We start from the raw sequence: 20,819 nt of genomic DNA, 5'->3' as shown, positions 1-20,819 counted from the left end.
TCTTTTTTTGTGTGTTTTTTAATAACCTCATCAAGCAAAAAACACCATACATGGAAATATTTCCCAAGTTCTCATGAGAGAAAACTCACTCAGAACTACGCACAGGATTTTTTTTACGATGTTGACATCTTTATCCGCTTTCCCCCAACTGTTTTTGCCCTCCACTCCCTCTGCTGTACATCCATTTTTGCGATTTGGAAATTGCATTTCATCACATTGCTATTTTATTGCAAATGCAATTAATTGTTCAGCCCTACAGTGGTGGCTTGTAAAGTGTGGTCTCTGAGACACCAAGGTGTGCATGCTTCAAAATTGTTGCATTCTCTTAAGTTCACCATTAAATGACACTGTGCCCCCCCTCCCCCCATTCTAAGGTAATGTAGATTCATTCTTGCGTGTGTGTCCATGTGCAGGCCCAAGAGGCGTGTGGCCCACTGGAGATAGACAATGCTCTGTCAGTTGTAAGACGTCTTGAGAAAGATATTCAGGATGCCAAAGCTTCCGCTGATGAAGGCAAACTCAAACCCCTACCAGGCGAAAATGTAAGTGACACACACGTACACACACACTTGGATGGATCAAGACACATGCACTACACACATGTACATCCATGCCCATAATTTTTACATGAGCAAAGCACATCAACGAAAGACACATTTATAACAGTTTTGTCCTCTCTTCATGCCTCTCATGGTTACAGCTTGAGAAATGCTCCCAGGACCTTGGTACGAGCACAAAAGCGGTAAGCTCAGCCATAGCCCAATTGCTAAGTGAAGCTACCCAAGGCAATGAGAACTATACAGGTGTGTTCCTATCGTCGAACATATGCATTCTTTTTCAGTCTTGATCCTTCCACAATCAACAAAATTTGAGGTTCATGTCAATATACAGAGACAGATAAACAATTAAAAAACTAACTAAGGCGAGGTTCACAATTCAGGCTGATGTACAGTATGTATGCTTCAGCTGTGTATGCTATGATAAATATTGGCTCAATTTATGGGGAAATGGATAAGAACATAATTCACAAGGAATAATTTTTTTGTCACTTCCATTTTTTTCCCACCTATAAACATTGAACAATGTTTACTTTTTTACAACAAAGTAAGAAAATGTGGATGTTTATTCACCAGAACTCTGGCCAATTATTATTATTGTTTTGAAAGGCCTAATACCGCTTAAAACAATTGGCTGGCTGATTAATCGTTCAGCCCTAATAAATATATGACTTCTTGGTTAAATTTAATCTTAGTCCACCAGGCTTACTGTGTTATCATTGCAGTCATCTTAAAATGGATCTTCTTTTTCAAGGTATGGCAGCTAGAGATGTGGCCCAGGCGCTGAAATCCTTGGCCTCAGCAGCAAGAGGAGTTGCTGCCACTACAGATGACATTGCAGCACGCACTGCTCTGCTGGACTGTGCCAGTGATGTCATGGATAAGTCAGGAAACTTAATTGAGGAGACGAAGAAGGCCATCACCAAACCAGGAGATGCGGAGAGTCAGCAAAGACTGGCCCAGGTCAGAGAAATACTGAGTTCAGCAGAATATTAGGCAATTTTTCTGATAATTTTATTTCAGAATTTTTTCCATTTCTTTATGTTTGTCAGTCAATCATGCATCTGCTTATGTATGTAGGTGGCTAAAGCGGTGTCTCAGGCCTTGAACAGATGTGTGAACTGCCTCCCTGGTCAGAGAGATGTGGACAATGCCATTCGTACTGTTGGAGAAGCCAGCAAAGCTCTACTGGCAGATTCTGTGAGTGCAATCAACAGTGAATTATTTGTTCTTGTTTTTTTATTTATTTTATATTATTATTATTATTATTAATTTACATTTGTTAGCTGCTCCATCATTGCCTTTATTCTTTTACCTGATCTGATTGTTTCATGATAATGTTCTGTGTTGGAGCCGGTTAAAAGACACCACAAGTACATCAACTGCTTGATCTCTGCTCCATAAGGTATCTCATTGTAGATGCTAGTTGCATAATATATTCTTATTGCAAGAGTTGCATTGAGGTGTCTCGTCATTTGACTGAACAAAGATAGTACGCACTTCTTCTGCACACACACACTACGTTTATTTGCACGCATATCTTCCAGCTGGGTCTGCAGTTGAGTACTCTGGTACATGCTTTTATACAGTTGCCCTGCAGTTTAAATCACAAAAATGAAACAATTAAACAAAAAATAAGTTAACAGCAAACAAAAAAAGTAAAAACACATTACATGTGTTTGGGAAACACATGGGAAATAATCAACCTCATTGTTAATTGGAACAGATTGACGGTCAGGTTGATTGCCTCCTCCCATCAGTGTCTATTTCACCTTTTTGGTTTGTACTTCAGGGCTGCTTAACAACAACTAAAATAAACTATCTGAAGAGGCACGTAACTAGAGGGGAGATGAGATGATTGAATGACAGTACCGGCCATCACCCTTTATGCTTACTTCATAAAGCGTTGAGTGTTATACATTTCGTTTTTCTCCATAAGTAACAGCTATAATTTAAGCTTTCATATAAGTTTGAATCTTAATATTAAGGTACTAAAGTTTGATTTTTATCCATACATTTCAGTACATGTATGCAGCAATATATACTTAAGCATACTTGTTTGAAGTTTATAAAATGTAGTATTTAAAAAAAAAAAAAAATTAAAGAATATTTCTTGCTTTTTTTTTTGTATAAAAATGGTATACTTTTCATATACTTCAATAAGCCACTTTTTGGTAAGGATCTTTAATCTGTTTGAATGTATATTTAGTTTAAATACCCGGAATTAAAAGCTGAAAGTTTGATCTTTTAATGATGTAATCTTGATATGATTTGGGCAATAAAACCTCTCCTAGTTAAGTTCACCAGCTTTGTACATACTGTATCTCTACAATGGTTTGAAATGTGACTCAATCTCGTCTCAACACTCACATTGTTTGTTATGATTGATTTTGGTACGTAGGGGATATTTAATATGTGAACAGGTACCAAATTGGGGCTGACAAATACAGTAAAAACATTTAAAAACTATTGTTTTTAAGTTTAATTGTATACTAACAGCTGACGTTGCTCTTCCCCTTTGTAGTTTCCATCTAGTGGAAGGAGTTTCCAGGAAGTTCAAGCTCAGCTTAACGAAGTGGCAGCCAATTTGAACCAGTCAGCAAATGAGGTCGTTCAGGCATCTCGAGCAACCACACAGGACCTGGCCAAAGCCACTGGCAAGTTCGGACAGGACTTCAGCAACTTCCTGGAGGCCGGTGTTGACATGGCGGGAACGTCACAAGTCAGTATGAGGAGCTTCACCAGTACATCTTTAGCCATTTTGATATCGCGTGTCTGGTAAATTGGCACATGGGAGGAGTAGCAGTAATAGTTACATTTTGTACAACTTTGTGTACAACAGTACTGTGCTTGCAATAAAAAAAGGTTTTGTTGGAGAAAAAAAAAAAAAATCAAAGTTATACTCGAAAATGTGAAATTCCTGAAGAAAGTCAACGCTGAAGCAAGAGGCGTTGAATGGTGGAATGACGTGAAATGTTTGAATGGCTTGGATCTGTGAAGTATTCTGAATATTACAAGGTTGGAACGATTTGAATAGGCCAAATAATGTAGAAGACACAAGGGAAAAACTGAAAAAAGTGGAATTGTGGGAACATTTTAAATTGTGGGAAGAGGAAAATGGATACACCGATGGAATGGCGGCAGTCAGGGGGATCAATTAAAGTTGGAATGGTGTACATCAGATGAGTAATAGCGAAGAAAGAAGGTTACAAAGTTTTGGTGAAAACATTGGTGTAATTATGGGTAATAAAATGAAAATAGTTATGAATTATTGGAATGTGTGAGTATTAGTAATGATGAAAATATGAAAGGAATGAATTAAATGACGTATATGTGAAATGGGGAAGCTTCAAATGTGAAATGTTAAATATGCCATTGGGAAGGAATTAATTATTATAGGTGAAAAAATATGGAATTATGGGAAAATATTAATATTTGTGAATTATTGGAATGGTGGGAATGATCCATGAGGTGAAAGTAAAGAGTTAAATATTATGAATGTGAAATGAGAAAGCTCAAAATGTGAAATGTTAAATCTCTCATTGGGGCTGAATGTGGAATCCTCCCATTGAAAATGAATTGTGAAATATTAAAGGGTGAAAAATATGGAATTATGGGAAAATATTGGAATGTATGAATTACTGGAATGATGGGAATGGTCCCTAAGGCGAGATGAATGAACTAAATATTGAAAATATGAAATATGAAAGCTGTAAATATGAAATATAAAATCACCCAATGTTAAGTCAAAGTGATTTTGGCCGTGGAAAACAAAGAATTGTGAGAAATCTGTAAATATTTGGAATGAGATAAATGGAAGCAGTCGTTGCACGATTAATTGCAATAATATGAAATTGGAACGGTGGGAATCAGATGAACTGAGAATGAGTTGAACCGTGTCAAAAACAAGGGGAATAAAATAGAGGAATAACAAGTGTGAAGGCTTTCGCCTTCACACAATAATGATACCTTCAGGATTTGGTTGAAAGAGCTGCAATCCAGCAGTGCCAGCCTGCTGTTCTCATGTATTTTTTATTTTTTTTTTTTTTATTGCTGACATGAGACACTGGATTTACAGATTCAGTTGCTGACCGAATGACTCTAAAAATTGCTGTCAGTGTTGCCAAACACACATTATGGAAGGCCTAGTACAATTTAAAATATTTAAATTAACTGTCTTTTTATATGGACATTGAGTCCCCCAATAAAGATGATGATGGATTACATGAACAAAAATGCTAAATATTTCATTCAAAATTAATTGTATGTAAAATGTGTGAAAATCATTACCTTCTGCCTTGCTTTCTCAAGTCAAAAGAGGACAAGACACAGGTGGTGTCGAACCTGAAGACTATTTCAATGTCATCCAGCAAACTATTGCTGTCAGCCAAAGCACTGTCTACTGACCCCAACTCCCCCAACCTCAAGAACCAGCTAGCAGCTGCTGCTCGGTATTGTTTGTCTTCATCTTTTTGTTTTATACGTCTTTTTTTCCCCCTTATATGTCAACCTTTTTTCCACAGGGCAGTTACAGATAGTATCAACCAGCTTATAACCATGTGCACTCAGCAGGCGCCAGGACAGAAGGAATGTGACAACGCCCTTCGAGAGTTGGAGGTACCACCGCAAAACAATTATAATTTTATTTTTTTTCGTCTTCCTCTTCTCGAAATGGTTTTGTTCTGATTAGGATTACTAAACACCATATTCATTGTCCCGTTGCAAGGAATCGATCATTAATGTAGTATAGTCGCTGAAAATTTAATGCATATGTCTTTTTTCTGGGTTTGGAAATTTCTGTTTGACATAGAACCGTAGGTGGGTTAATTACTGCATATGCAACTGTTATTAATAATCAGAATTTGTCTGAGTGGTGTGTGGATATTTTATTTGTGCTTAGTCAGTGAGGGGGATGCTGGAGAACCCGACAGAAGCCATCAATGAGCTCTCCTACTTTGACTGTATCGACAGTGTCATGGAAAACTCCAAGGTTTGGCATACAACACTGTTGCTGTGTATTTTTTTACAATGATTTTACAGCTATCGTCTGTTCTTTAATAATTGTCTTTTTGTTGCAAGATCCTCGGTGAATCTATGGCTGGTATTTCTCACAATGCCAAAAATTCCAACCTTCCCGAGTTTGGCGACTCAGTGAGTTCTGGCTCCAAGGCCCTGTGCGGTTTGACTGAAGCTGCAGCACAGGTAAAAATTGCCTGTTGAATTGTGGCACCGGCAAACTTCTTCTACCAAGTTCTGCATACAGAACAACTGAAAAACACACTTTGATGTTTGCAACATTTCTTTGATAACCATGTTAATCATTTGTAAAATATAAAAGAATGAATTCATACATGTGCAATAAATTTAAAGAGGGAGTCAAATGATGCCCAGACATACACATTGCATCAATATAATAGTACAGAATGAAACCAACCTGATCTGCATTTATTTTTAGGCTGCCTATCTGGTTGGAGTATCAGATCCTAACAGTTCAGCAGGTCAGAAGGGTCTGGTGGATCCTGCTCAGTTTGCCCGTGCTAACCAGTCAATCCAGATGGCCTGCCAGAACTTGATGGACCCAGGCTGCACGCAGTCACAAGTACAGACCGCTACACTGTCACACCAATGACCACTTTTATGTCTCCTGTTTTGCCATGTTTTGGTTTAATTGAGTTTGACCTCATTGATTTAATCTCTCTCCCCTCGCAAAGGTGCTCTCCGCAGCCACTATTGTTGCCAAACACACGTCTGCACTATGCAATGCCTGCCGCCTGGCCTCCTCTAAAACGCCCAACCCTGTTGCCAAGAGGCAATTTGTCCAGTCAGCCAAAGAAGTGGCCAACACAACTGCCAATCTAGTAAAGTCAATTAAGGTTTGTGGTATAGCTTTCATTGTGTTAAACTAATTGACTGGTACCGGATTTCTCAGAGTACAAGTTGAGTTTTCTTCCTAATTTTCAGCCCCATATTAGGGGGGTTGACTTATAACCACATAACTCAAAGGAGACCAATATTTTTTCCCCATATCTGTGTTTCGATAATATCAATTTGAATGTGAAATAAGTCATATGTCATTTACAAGTCTTAAAAGGATTATGTATACCTCTAATTTTATATTGTATGCATTCATTTAGAGTTTTTCCACAGAACATCACCAAAAATGCACGTTCGTCAAGCAGCGCCTAAATGCCTCTTTGTTGTCAAAGAGGCTGCGTGGCTCTTTTTTATTTTACGACGGACTTTGATGCATTATGAAAAGGAAAATGTGGCTCGCCTCTTCTCGTTCAGCCCATTGGTGGTGTGCTTGAAGCCGGTATGGCTGTCGGCGGGTGGGGGGGTGGGGGACATCGAAGGGCAACCTTCCGCGCTCTGATCTCAGCAGTCGTCCCTTGGCTAAAGAAAGCTTGAGATAATATCCCAAGTAAGATGATCAGCAAGTCTTTTCCAAAGACCTCAATTTCAAACAAATTGGATGGGTTCGAAGATGTCGACCCGTGGAAGAGTAACGATGATGTTTGAACAAATGACGAGCAGGAAGGAGAGGATGTCCATGAATTAAACGAGAGGAGCTATTTGGTGTATCAGATAGTAATGATGACTTTTAGGGCTTTTCTACAAATGAATATTCAGCTGTGTCAAAAAATAAAGCATTGAAACTTCAATCGTTTTTTTTTTTTTTGGTGCAACACTAGTTTCAGCTTTTGCATCTACGCGCACGCTTACATTGCCTCGCAGTCTTGTCTTGCTCCCGTCTCCCCCCATTGCTGCAACGGTATGTTCCTTTAAAAGTACCGTAATTTCATCATTTTAATAAGACACACCATGTGTTTTAATTGGACAGCCATGATCCATGTAACCACTAAAGTCAGGGGTAGAGTTTTAATCGCGGTTTTGTATAAATTCCCCATATTGGAGTAAAAAAGTGGGGGTCAACTTATAAGCGAGGTCGACTTGTACTCGGAGAAATACAGTTGTTGAAATATATAGGATTTTTAATTGACTTGTTGATCAATAAAATACAATATTATTGTAGTCCTGTCTTGGATACGATTAAAACTATATTGTGCTGATTTGTTTGGAATCTAATTTCTTGATTGATTTTTCTTCATCATAAGTTCAACAAGAACATTTTTACTGTTGAATTTGATATTGTTAAAAAGTTCAATTGTGATCCTCATTATAAAATTGCTGGCTCTGAGCTTTGGGTATAAAGTTTTTGCCTACATCAGTCAGTCTTCAGCTGACAATAACAATTTTCGAACTCCATGTTTGATTTGAGTTTGAGTTGAGTTATTTAAAGAATCACACTGTGTACATACCAAACCAAGATATATATTTGCATAGTTGCTGTAACCAATGGTTCATTCTTGGTCTATTATTTCCTTTCCGCCAAACTATATCGCACAGTTTGTTTAGATTCGACACAAGATAATTCTTATTTGGGTAATTATACTATGTCGTCATGTCACTCTAATAGAGGACTACAATCTTCTAAAAAGTGATTCTCATGTCATGCACAAAGTATTTTTATTTGTTTCTTGTGTAGGCTTTAGATGGTGCCTTCAATCAGGAGAACAGAGAAAAGTGTAAGGCTGCAACCGGTCCCCTCATTGAAGCTGTGGACAACTTAACGGCCTTTGCCTCTAACCCAGAATTCGCCAGCATTCCAGCTCAGATCAGTCCCGAGGTACAGTCATTCAGAAAGATCTAATTGTATGTGCATATATTGCAAACAATTTTAATAACCACAGTTTCCCAGTGAAGGCCTTCTAATGTATATGTATTTTAATTATAACTCCGTCATGTTTTTTTTTTAATCCCTACATAATGATGTTAAGGGAACATATTATGTGGTGTATTTGCATTCATTATGCTCTTTGGAAAATAAATCTCTAATTTGGATGTTGAGCTGATAATGAATGGGCAACTATGCTGTATGCCAAATTCCCTTATGCACCGGAGTTATAATTGTTGACTTTACATTGTCTCACCTTAGGGTCACGCTGCCATGGAGCCCATTGTAGCAGCTGCAAAGACTATGCTGGAAAGTTCTACTGGCCTGATTCAGACAGCACGCTCTTTGGCTGTCAACCCTAAAGATCCCCCCAAATGGTCTGTGCTTGCTGGCCACTCAAGAACTGTATCTGACTCCATCAAGAAACTCATAACCAACATGAGGTATAATTTCCCACAAATAATTCAAATCTTGCCCGCTTTGATGTCTGAGAAAATGTTCTTCCCTATCCAAGTTCAGATAAGGCATTTTTTTGTACACTTCACAATTTCGTAGTCCAAACACAAATGCGCTAAATAAATAAATTGTGCCAATACTGATCCAAATTAAACTCAACTGCGCAGTGACATTGCTAAGACCTGTGCTTCAAAAATCCTACTCCACAGTTCTCTTTGCTGCAGTGACCTCCTGCCTCCTTCTATATTTAGACGAAAAAGGCATTGTTTTGTTTTTTATCTCTTGGCTGTACAACTGGCAGATTTAGTCTTTTGACTCAAGTGTTACATTTTTCAAATTTAGCCATGCTCTCCGTGATACTTTATTGATACTAAAAAGCAGAGGTGGGAATAATCATTCAGAGTAAGGCAGCCTATTGTTATATACTGAATACATCCTGTTCTCAGTTAATATTCTAAACTAATCTTGATTCCAACAGAGAAAAGGCTCCTGGCCAGAGAGAATGTGATGACGCTATCGAAGTTCTGAATGGTTGCATCCGTGAGGTTGACCACGCTTCTCTCGCTGCCATCAGCCAGCAATTAACACCCCGAGAAGATATCTCTATGGAGGTAAACACACGGAGGAGCTTGTCTGTGGATTATATTCTAATGTTGATATTAGGACTGAAGACAAAAGGTGAATCAATGTACATGGTATATTTTGTGTCAAATACCACTTTCCACATTAGAGTGTCCCACACAGCGTGTGCACATACAGTGTTTGAGGCTCAATTCATGCATCTTGCAACAGAATGGTGTATGGTCGGGCAAAGGCAGAAGCTATTGTCACCGATGTGCTTGCTCCTGCCTCTGTCAAAGATTGCCGAAAGCAGTGCTTCTATAGTGGGGCGGGCGCCTCTGGGGGGGCGCAAGGAGATGCCGGGGTGTGCGCCGATGACCCACAGGGAAAAGGCCTTGTTTTTGTCATTTAAAGTGTAATTGTAATAAAATAAGAATGTTCTTATTTTAATAAAAATTTTCAGCTCGTCGGGTGGGGGTGGGGGGGTTCTCTTTCCCAGGGGGTGCTTGGCAAAACATAATTGAGAAGTACTGATCGAAAGCCTTGAAAAACAACTGAATGAGCAATGAGAGGCAACAGTTAAAAGTGCCATATCTTTCGAACTACAAAGCACACCGACGTATAAGACGAATCAGCAAAAATTGAGCAAAAAAAAAACAAAACAAAAAAAAAACAAAACAAAAAAAACCACAATTTTCGCCAGGGATAACAAGCACCAGACTCTAAACCGCAGGTCATAACATTATATCTTTATGCTGAAAAATGGTATACGCAAATGTTATGCTTTTTCAAAACTCTTTTTGAATACAACCCGTGATTCCCATCTTTTCAGCTCTATTTAATAGTTGTTCCACAAATTGACAGATAAAAACACACAACGGCTTACTGCTGGACTGCCTTCTGGTGGCTAGCAAAAACAAAACAAAAGAACCTGTACATTAGCCGCACTGGAGCCGCAGGGCTCAAATCTTGAGAAAAAAAGTTGCGGCTTATATTCCGAAAAATACGGTAATTTAAGGTCTTAGCTAAACAAGTGTATAGTTAGCTTTAAGCCCACATTCTAGTTTTAATTCAAACATGTTCAAATGTTGCTTTTGAACTGTCAATTACATTTGTGTTAATGAAAATGATGATTGAGATGATTTGAAGTACTTTTGGTTACGTCATTTTTACCTAATATTTTTGTCTGAGATAGTTTTACTTGGATTGAAGTAATATTTGTCAAGGGCTATCATTTACTTAAGTAGTGAAATTGTGTACTCTGTCTTTTTTATATTTATCTAACTTTGTGCCCAAAACAGTAAAGCAGTATATTGTATTGAAGTTCCTGGGACTTGTGATTATTTTTTTATTGTTTTATTTAATTATTTTAACTCCCAGCTGTTCCAATTCTATTGAGTAGCGAACCCACAAACTCATTTATTTATTTATATATATATATATATATATATATATATATATATATATATATATATATATATATATATATATATATATATATACATACACACACACACCTGTATATATATATATATATGATGATTGTGTTATTCAATAACAGTTATTGCACGTCCGTATCGACCCCAGACAGAGTGCATTTCAGAACCTCCTCCGAGATGGGTCTGAAAAGCTTTCACAGGGGTTTGTAACCGCTTCTCCCCTGAAAGTGCAATGGAAACATGAACATCCGTTTTGATGCAGTGGAGCTACTAGACAAGCAACAATAGTGACAATAATCCTATTTTGTGGCTCTGTTTCTGTTATTTATTTAGAGTTACAGTTATAATATGGTAGCTATTTCAATATCAGCATTGTTACTCTGGGTAGCATGGTGGCAAACTAGTTAGCACGAGTTTGGATGTTCTCCCTGTGCTCATGTGGGTCTTCTCTGGGCACTCTAGTTTCCCATCACATTCCAAAAACATGCAGGTAGACACTCTGAATGTGAATGTCTTCGTTTAAGGTGTACCCAGCCTATCGACCCAGCTATCATCGACCCCAGACAGAGTGCATTTCAGAACCTCCTCCGAGATGGGTCTTAAAAGCGCTCACAGGGGTTTGTAACCGCTTCTCCCCTGAAAGTGCAATGGGAACATGAACATCCTTTTTGATGCAGTGGAGCTACTAGACAAGCAACAATAGTGACAATAATCCTATTTTGTGGCTCTGTTTCTGTTATTTATTTAGAGTTAGTTACAGTATAATATGTTAGCTATTTCAATATCAGCATTGTTACTGTGGGTAGCATGGTGGCAATGTTCTCCCTGTGCCCATGTGGGTCTTCTCTGGGCACTCTAGTTTCCCATCACATTCCAAAGACATGCAGGTAGACACTCTGAATGCAAATGTCTTAGTTTAAGGTGTACCCAGCCTAGTGCCTGAAGAGGCTTCAGCATGCCCCTGAACCTCTTTAGGATAAGCGGCTAAGATAATGGATGGATGGATTGTGACGGTGGGAGATAATCAGAAACTCCATGTACTGTATGTGTTTGCAGGCCCTTCATGAACAGATGGCTGCCTCAGTTCATGAAATTAGCAATTTGATCGAACCTGTTGCTGTGGCAGCTCGCTCTGAGGCCTCCCAATTGGGTCACAAGGTAAGACAACATCGCTTCTCAACTCGTGCTTTATGGATTTAATTATCTTCATGATTCGTCCGTCTTGTTATATTCCAAAAATTGTTTACATCTTGTTCATTCAACAGGTATCTCAAATGGTCAGTTACTTTGAGCCCCTCATAATGGCAGCTATTGGCACAGCGTCGAAGATACTTAGTAGTCAACAGCAGATGGCTGTCTTAGACCAAACTAAAACTCTTACTGAGTCAGCCCTGCAGATGCTCTACACTGCCAAGGAAGCTGGAGGAAACCCCAAGGTAACCCCCCCCCCCCCCCCCATCCCATTAACAATGATATAGTACTTTGTTCAAAACAACACATCTTTTAACAGATATCAACATGCTGAATGTTATGTCAGTCAAATCACAAATTACGTCCAGTGCTTGTGCTCAGCGCTTACTTGATGGTTTGGCTCATGTAAAACTTGAATGGCCCTAAATGTCCTCAGGCTTTATGATGGTATGGTATGCATGTTTTACTGTCTCTTAGATTTGCTACAAACTGAGCTATGTAACTGAACTGGACATGGGCGTAGATTGTTTCATAAAGATCATGATCTGTCCCCTTCACTTTCATCATGGAAGGTACCAAAAACTGGTAAAACAGAGGTCTACCGTTCCTCTTGCATTGGGAATGGAGCCTGGATAGTCAAAGCCGTGCTATTGGTGTGTTTAAGTTGCACAAGAATGCCAGAATTTCAGATCTCCAATTAAGTAAGGCAGACAATTCTTAAAAAGCCAGACATTGAATTCATGCTGTTGGCTTATCATGTAAACACTATTGTTACATGTTTTGCTGTCCATTTATATGGCTAAGAAATAACTGGGAGCACTAAACCCTGGGGTTGTAGTATTGAACACACCGTCACAGTGAGCTCAACACATTGTAAAATAAAACAGGTGTTTGACTAACCGTGAAAAATAGAAGCAACTGCTTTCAGTTGGTATTTGTATTTTTTTTCTCCTTAGCTAGATAAGTCTCACGTATAAGTCTCAAGTATATTTAGCATTTTCACTCAGTTTTCAAGGCCGACACAATATTGTCTGCTGTCTCCATATAAACATGGGCGGTATCATGTGAAAGATTGATTTCCATTCCTTACTTTATTACAAGTATATATGTGTTGTATATATGGCAAGATGACCATCCAATGGTCCCAGTTATCACTACATTGCTCATTTGGCTAAATATTAAATAAGCACTAGTCTAATATAAGCTACCCTATATATAAAAAAAACATATTTGATGAGAATTGTATTATTTATGGTTCTTATTACTATTTTTAAAAAGTTTTTGTCAATGTCACTGAAAGAGTTAATCATCTATAATGAGTGATCAAAGCCAAATAAAAGATTGGGAATCTTCACAGGTAAGCATAAATATGGAATTTGCTCTTACACTGAATCAAGCTAAACTTAAAATAAGACATTTTCTACATGCTCTATACGCTGTATAAGAAAATGAATGCACTAAAGGAAAATTTAGTGGCTCTCCAAATGTGTAACCAAACGCCCCGAAATGCATCAAGAGTTGTGAGCTTGGTGTTTTACTTAAATATTTTTTTATTTTAGAAATCAAATATTTGTCAATTATTATTTTATTTTATTGGTTTCATACTGTTTTAGTTTTTAATCTTCTGGTACTGTAAATTACTTTGTTTTATATTTTTTACCCAATTAATTTTGCATAGCTTTTCTTACTGATTTTAACTATGCTCTATGAACACATTTGATGTAGATTTAAAAATCCTATAAATAAAACCCATACATAAATAAATACAGTAAAACCTATAGATTATGCATTAGCAGTGGAAATCTTTGACAGTCTCATGATTTCATTAAGTTCTGATATTTGAGTGTGATTCTATTCTATCCAAATTCAGAATGATTCAAATGACAATTATTTCTGCTTTCGAATTTGTGAATTTATTAGTTTATTTATTGATTTGGCATGCTGTTTCACGCTGTTATATATATATATATATATATATATATATATATATATATATATATATATATATATATATATATATATATATATAATATGTGTCAACTGTGGATTATTTTTCCAGGCAGCTCACATGCAGGAGGCCTTGGAGGAGTCAGTGCAGATGATGAAGGAAGCAGTCGATGATCTGGGGGCCACTCTGGCTGATGCAGCCAGTGCAGCAGGTGCTGTGGGTGGCATGGTGGATTCCATCAACGATGCCATCAATAAGATGGAAGATGCACCTACACTTGAACCCGAGGGCACCTTTGTGGACTACCAGACTACAATGGTTAAGACGGCCAAGGCCATTGCTGTCACTGTGCAGGAAATGGTGAGACTATTTGTGAAGATATGATAGTGTTTCTTAAAAGGGAAGCTCCATCTTGTCTCTAGCTTTATATCTACATAGGTATTTTCCTTTTTTTAGGTCACCAAGTCTAACACCAACCCTGACGACCTTGGCGGACTGGCCAATCAGCTGACGAATGAATTTGGCAATCTGGCAAATGAGGCAAAGTATGCAGCCATAACTGCAGAAAATGATGAGGTAAAAATAATCCGTCATCACCAGTTACCTGTTATCACCATCATCGGGGTTTAATAAAGAGGGTGTTTTTTTGTTTTGTTTTGTCTTGTTTTTTGTTTTGTCCTGTAATTTATGTGTGCATCTGTTTAGCGATTTTCATTCTGTGTCTCTCAGATTGGCTCTCATATAAAGAAGCAGGTGGGTGAACTTGGTTTCAGCTGCACTGGTCTGGTGACCAAAGCTGGAGCTCTGCAGTGCAACCCCAATGACTCATTCACCAAGAAGGAACTCATCGAAAGTGCTCGCAAAGTCTCAGAAAAGGTCAGCTTTGATTATACCTGCTCTCTCATTTAGACCAAATGAGTTTTTTCAATAGGATTATATGGAAGACGTTGTGTGGGTGGTTCTTAGAAAGTATGGTCCAGGAGTGTGACATGACAGCCCAAAAATGATCTAACCCTTCATACAACAATATTCAGTTGAAAAACCCATAAAAATTGCCAAGTCGTTGTAAAATTCTATCTCTGAATAATGAACAATGGCAGTTATGTTACACGTAGTTTCATTTGAAGACACATGGACACCACAGCCAATTAGCTGCTTGCTTCGTAGAATACAAGATGCCTGGAGCTGAATTGTTTTTAAATCCTGCTGACGCATACTGAAGAAATCATGCATGCAACTAGTGTGAAAACAGATATCAATCTGTTATATTGTAAATTGTTTCACAGGACGTATACAATAAATTACAGTAGTAAATCATCACAAGTAGCTTGTGGGCATAGAAGGTAACATAATGTTGAGTTGTGAAAAGACGCGCTGCAAAGGTTTCCTGCATGGCAAACAGACGAGTTGACTGTAATTGCACTCCTCTGACATTGACCTAGAGTGGAGCCTGGAGCTGACTAACATGACACGGAAGCAGACTTACACTCAAAATTCCATCTTATTACAAAAGCAGTCTGGGTAACATCTTCCCAAACGCTTCTCCTAACTCTCCTTCTGCTGCGCCTTTGAGTTGTCACTTGCGTGTGTGAGTTTAATGAAAAAGCCTGGCCAGGCAATCTGTCAATCAGCTCACAGGCACTCCAACAAGACACGTGATTGGCTCCTTGCTCCTGACCTCATTGGTCAATGTCGCACCGGGAGCTAATCACGTGTCTTGTAGGTAAACCCCGTCAGCTGATTGCCAGATTGTCTGGCCAGTTCCTAATTGTGATTTTTAATAATAAATTGTAATTCTTGTAGGTCTCACATGTGCTCGCAGCCCTCCAGGCAGGTAACCGTGGCACACAGGCTTGCATTACTGCAGCCAGTGCTGTGTCTGGAATCATTGCCGACCTTGACACCACCATCATGTTTGCCACTGCCGGGACACTAAACAGAGAGAATGCGGAGACATTTGCAGACCACAGGTACTTTTCAATACAAAGATACTAAATACAACATTGTTTTATTCTGATTATCGTATGTATTTATTTATTTGTGTTACTCATCTTTGTTTGTTTTTTTTTTGTTTTGTTTTTTTTTGAGCAAATTAAACAGGTAAAACTTTCACGGAACCTGCTAACTGTTGGATTTTCAGAAACAAGCATTTGGAAAAACATTCACATACTCCCCTGTGGTCTGGTACCATTTTAAGGAGCATAAGTTCAAATGATAAAATGCTGTATTTAGCTAGCATACAGTATGTATTAACACATAGTAACAGTATAGTGATATGAGCATAGGAAACGCTGTGGCACATTGATTTTTTTTCACATATTTTCTTTCTGACGTGTGGACTAGTAAAAAAAAAAATGCTAAAATTCCCAGATGATCAGAGTTACAATGTTGACATAGCGAGATGTCACTGAGTACAGAAAGCACCAAAGCAAAAACAAAAGGTACTTATATACAGTGGTACCTCGGTACTCGACCATAATCCGTTCTGAGGTGGTGGTCGAGCACCGATTTGTTCGAACACCGAAACCAGTTTTCCCATTATATACAGTGGTACCTCGGTACTCGACCATAATCCGTTCTGAGGTGGTGGTCGAGCACCGATTTGTTCGAACACCGAAACCAGTTTTCCCATAAGAAATAATGGAAAGTATGTGTGCACAAGAAAATGTGCACAAGCAGTACATGATAACGATAAAGATAAAGATAAAGATAAATAAAGCATTATAACCATTTTGTATAATTTACTTACGTTTTGGAGAGTGGTTGATGGCATACAGGAATGGATGTGGAGAGGACGGGAGGGAGTTACTCCTTCCACGATGACTCTAGCTAACTGTGACGCGAGGTACACTCGTACACCGCGTTCATATTTTGCTATAATTTCCTTCTTCGGTTCAATAGTGGTCCTCATTGTTTTCCTCTTTGCCTTGCCCTTATCACTGTCTTTCTTTGGACCCATTATTAAGGGCTAGAGCAACACGAAAAAGTTTAAATCCGGGAAGAAATACTCAAACGTCTTACTCCGCTGGCGGTCTGAGTTGAACTGGCGCTTACCCGCTGGCCGAGAAGGGCCGAGGAGCGCGTTCGGGTCGGCTCGGCTAGTCGAGAACCGAAAATCTGTTCGAGGTCCGATGCATTATCTACTTGAATTTTTTGGTCGAGCACCGATTTGGTCGAGTATAGAGGCGGTCGAGTACCGAGGTACCACTGTACTTTTGTGCTAGAACATTGAAAAATGTGACAGGTGTCTGATACTTGTTGAGTTTATACGACACCCCAGGGACAGAATGATGGAATAAATATCTGAAGCAACTTTATGGTCATCTTATTGAATATTTTGACATGACAGCACCAACTATAAATAAAATTAGTTATTAAAGTTTCATAAGTATACCTAAAACTGCATCCTTTTTAACATTAAAAAAAAACCCAATGTAAATCAGCTTTCAACATCTGTTAATCATTTTTGCAGTGTTTATGCAAGTTACACATTAGTCTAAAACAGAAAAAACTGCATCAAAATGCCTGAAAAACATGTGAATCCTTATTTTATTGCAATTACACTTCACATGGCAAAACAAAGCCTTTTCCCCCCTGGCCGGCATCACCTCAAGCCCCCCTGGGTGGTCTGCCCCACTATTTGAGAAGGACCAGCTTAACCTAATGTGAACATTCCTGCTCCCCCGCTGCTCCACGCTGAATAAAGTCATTTAAACTGCAATCTTTTTATCTATAAAATTGACGTTTTTCGAATCACAGTTGTTGCAAATACAACTCCTTGCAAAAGCAAATAATCATTTAGCGCTGTCCTTTCAAATAGGTCCACATTTCTAAGGAACATGTATTTGTGCATGAGCAATAAAGCTGATGCTGTGCCCCTGAAAATTCACTAGATCTTTGGTGCCTATGCCATAAAAAGCGGTTTTGTTGTTGATGTTGATTGTGTGTGTTGGTTTGGATGGTTGAGGTTTTATGAGGCAAGACATATTGGCAAATTAACAATGTATCCTTTCAACAAGTAGAAGTCTTAGTACTGTGTTGAAGTATCAAACACAGCCATTATAGCCTGGCACCTCCTCCACATGCTGGTCACCATCCTGGTCACACATTGCTGTGGGATGGCAGCCCATTCTTTACCCAGCAAGTCAGCCAACATGTTTGTGTTTGTCACGAACAGTACACCCAAGATGATCCCACAAGTGTTCAATGGGATTAAGGTTAGGACAGCTGGCAGTTCATTCCTTCCTCCCCCACTCCCATATTCTGGAGGTAGTCTCTGATCAAGCCCACTGAGTGGAGTCAGGCGTTGTCGTCTTGAAGAACGAAGGTTCTTTCCAGACTGGAATTCCCACTGCTTTTTAGTCTGATTTTCATCTCTCTGTATTGTGATTGACTCCAATGATGAGAAGCCATGATCTAACTGTCGCAAATGTATTGGCCTCATCCCTGATCATAACATTCCTCGACATGCTCAGGTTCCAGTGTGTGTTGCAGACACCCGCCCAAATGATACTGATAGTTAAGGGCATTCATGGCAGGCATTCTGGCTCTCCTGAGACAAGAGGTTCGCTGCTGATTATATTGCCTGAAATGCTCTTGCTGAGAAGCTTAAAACAAGAGTCAAAAGCAATAATGAAATCAGCTATTTGGTATTTGCAGAGATCTGACAAAATTGGATTGGTCGCAACACATATCCTGTCACTTTGTCTAGCTGTGCTGCCCAAATGCATTACCCTTACAAATTTCTCATTTGAAAGGGAAATAGACTTCCAAAAGCTTTCCAATAGCATACACATTGTTGCTATTTAATCTTTTTACGTTGAAGAAATACTCAACCAAACACCTTTTATCGTGCGGGCAGGATTTCACCGTCATGACGAACTATTTGATGTGTTAATTCCATAAAACACTTGATCACGCTGAGGCACTAGTGTTAGTGCTTGTGCCACAGCAGGGCCACAGTAAAACTGGTAAAATTAAATTTTATGAGGTATCTCTGATTTCAGTCAAATATGACAAACCGTTTTTTTGGTCAGCATAAGTAGATGTATGCTGTTTTAATTAAACAATTGGAGGAATGTTTTTTTGTCACCACAATACTATTTCTGAGTGGATAACAAAAAATTTGCTTCTGATAATAAAATGGCACGGGGCATCGTGTAGAATCATGTGATATGAAAATGAGTAGAGCATTTGTACTTGCTGCCAATTCTCTAAATTTAGAATGACCGGTTAATAAGTTCAAGTGGGTATTGAGATTTTTATTGAGGTACATTATTCATTGATTTGTTATTTTGCTTATGTGGAAGTATATAAAATGTAATCATAGTGTTGCAAAATTCTAAATGATCAGTTGGACAGATTTGAAAAGACATCTGTTTTGTTCAAATTTATTCATAGTATTACATTTAATGTGGACTAAAGATAGTGTGAGGACTGTGTTGTAGGTTAACAAATTAATTAATAAAACTTGACCACCCTTAGAGGATTTGTACGTTTATGTACAAATAATCATCTTCTCATTTTCTGGTTTATTATTGCCAATATGTGCAGATGTTTGACAAACTGAGGAAAACAAACGTTGGATTGTTATGGACTTTATTGCACACTTAGTATACCCTTATAAAATGCTTTCAAACGAATATATCCTTATTCTACAATGCAAATGGTAGATTGTATGCCATGAACAGAATTAAATTGAGGTGCAATACAATAAGGTGTTTGCATATAGCAATAGCAAACTTTCTTGCTCTTTCGCTCTCTCTCTCTCTCTCTCTCGCTCTCTCTCTCTCTCGCACTCTCACACTTTCGCTCTCATTAGAAATGTGCTCAATTTGTTTGGTTTACTAATGACTTTTTTTATACTTATTTTTGTACAGAGAATATATCCTGAAGACAGCCAAGGCTTTAGTGGAGGACACCAAACATTTAGTATCTGGTGCTGGAGCCAGTCAAGAAAAACTAGCCCAGGCTGCCCAATCCTCTGTGAACACCATTACCAAACTGGCTGATGTGGTCAAACTGGGAGCTGCCAGCCTTGGCTCTGAAGATCCAGAGACTCAGGTGTGTGGATACTGCTCAAGTTAAATCTGTTTGTTTTTTTTAAATACTGCATTCATTTAAATGAAAAAGAAAATAAAAATAAAAACATATAACTGTCTGCTAGTGGCACAATGGATTTAGAAATGACCACAGGAAAAAAAATGAAATACTGATATGATGCTGGAACAGGAGTAATGTTTCTTTTTCTACAGCCGCGTATTGAATCTTGAAGAGCAGCATTTATTTGGTAGTAGTTGAAGCCTCTTGGGTCTCAAAGTCTGTTGCAGTAGTCAAAAGGAGATGTGGTCTCAGAAAACTGCTCATTTAAAATGCTTTTACTTTTTACATTTAACTCTAGGAAAAAAAAATGACACCATACATTTTCTCAACCGCTTTTCCTCACAAGGTTCACAGGCTTGCTGGTACCTATTTTAAATTACACTGAAAAAAAAAGACCCAAACATGATGAAATAGAAGATTAAATATGAAGTAGAAAACAGTATATATATAGTGTATTTTTTTTTTATATACTCCACAGGTGGTCCTTATTAATGCGGTGAAAGATGTGGCCAAAGCCCTGGGTAACCTCATCAGCACCACCAAGGCAGCTGCAGGCAAACCTCATGATGATCCCAGCATGCTCCATCTTAAGAATTCTGCCAAGGTAAAAGATAAAAGTCACATTCACATGATACATTCACAGTTATTAACGTTCAAAGTTTACGTACTACTCTAGTCTACATTCAGATTCAGATTCACACAAAGGCATGCATGAAATAAAAGAACTAAGAAAGGACATACAGTGGACCCCCAGTTTACGACGTCCCTGCCGTACTTTTTTTTTCACTTTACGGCGTGGACTGCGACATTTTTTCGTCCCCTCTTTACAA

General features: G+C 38.4%; 1 protein-coding gene across 1 annotated transcript in view; it reads left to right on the top strand.

Moving 5' to 3' along the window:
- The window catches only part of tln1 (talin 1), an 88,761-nt gene that overhangs the window by 47,859 nt on the left and 20,083 nt on the right, over positions 1-20,819 (top strand). The window contains exons 26-47 of the mRNA XM_088435188.1: positions 414-542; positions 701-803; positions 1,312-1,520; positions 1,638-1,757; positions 3,082-3,279; positions 4,869-5,008; positions 5,081-5,174; positions 5,458-5,547; positions 5,637-5,759; positions 6,013-6,156; positions 6,269-6,430; positions 8,104-8,244; positions 8,554-8,735; positions 9,227-9,359; positions 11,805-11,906; positions 12,014-12,184; positions 13,999-14,247; positions 14,344-14,463; positions 14,617-14,763; positions 15,691-15,857; positions 19,767-19,950; positions 20,468-20,593. Coding sequence (XP_088291314.1) covers positions 414-542; positions 701-803; positions 1,312-1,520; positions 1,638-1,757; positions 3,082-3,279; positions 4,869-5,008; positions 5,081-5,174; positions 5,458-5,547; positions 5,637-5,759; positions 6,013-6,156; positions 6,269-6,430; positions 8,104-8,244; positions 8,554-8,735; positions 9,227-9,359; positions 11,805-11,906; positions 12,014-12,184; positions 13,999-14,247; positions 14,344-14,463; positions 14,617-14,763; positions 15,691-15,857; positions 19,767-19,950; positions 20,468-20,593 — 3,234 coding nt within the window. The remainder of the gene's footprint in view (positions 1-413; positions 543-700; positions 804-1,311; positions 1,521-1,637; positions 1,758-3,081; positions 3,280-4,868; positions 5,009-5,080; positions 5,175-5,457; positions 5,548-5,636; positions 5,760-6,012; positions 6,157-6,268; positions 6,431-8,103; positions 8,245-8,553; positions 8,736-9,226; positions 9,360-11,804; positions 11,907-12,013; positions 12,185-13,998; positions 14,248-14,343; positions 14,464-14,616; positions 14,764-15,690; positions 15,858-19,766; positions 19,951-20,467; positions 20,594-20,819) is intronic.

The sequence above is a fragment of the Hippichthys cyanospilos genome, chromosome 15 (genome assembly GCF_059441005.1).
Source record: "Hippichthys cyanospilos isolate Australia breed blue-spotted pipefish chromosome 15, RoL_Hcya_1.0, whole genome shotgun sequence".
NCBI classification, from domain to species: domain Eukaryota; kingdom Metazoa; phylum Chordata; class Actinopteri; order Syngnathiformes; family Syngnathidae; genus Hippichthys; species Hippichthys cyanospilos.
Note: the sequence above shows the minus strand (reverse complement) of the source record. Positions and strands in the feature narration are given on the sequence as shown.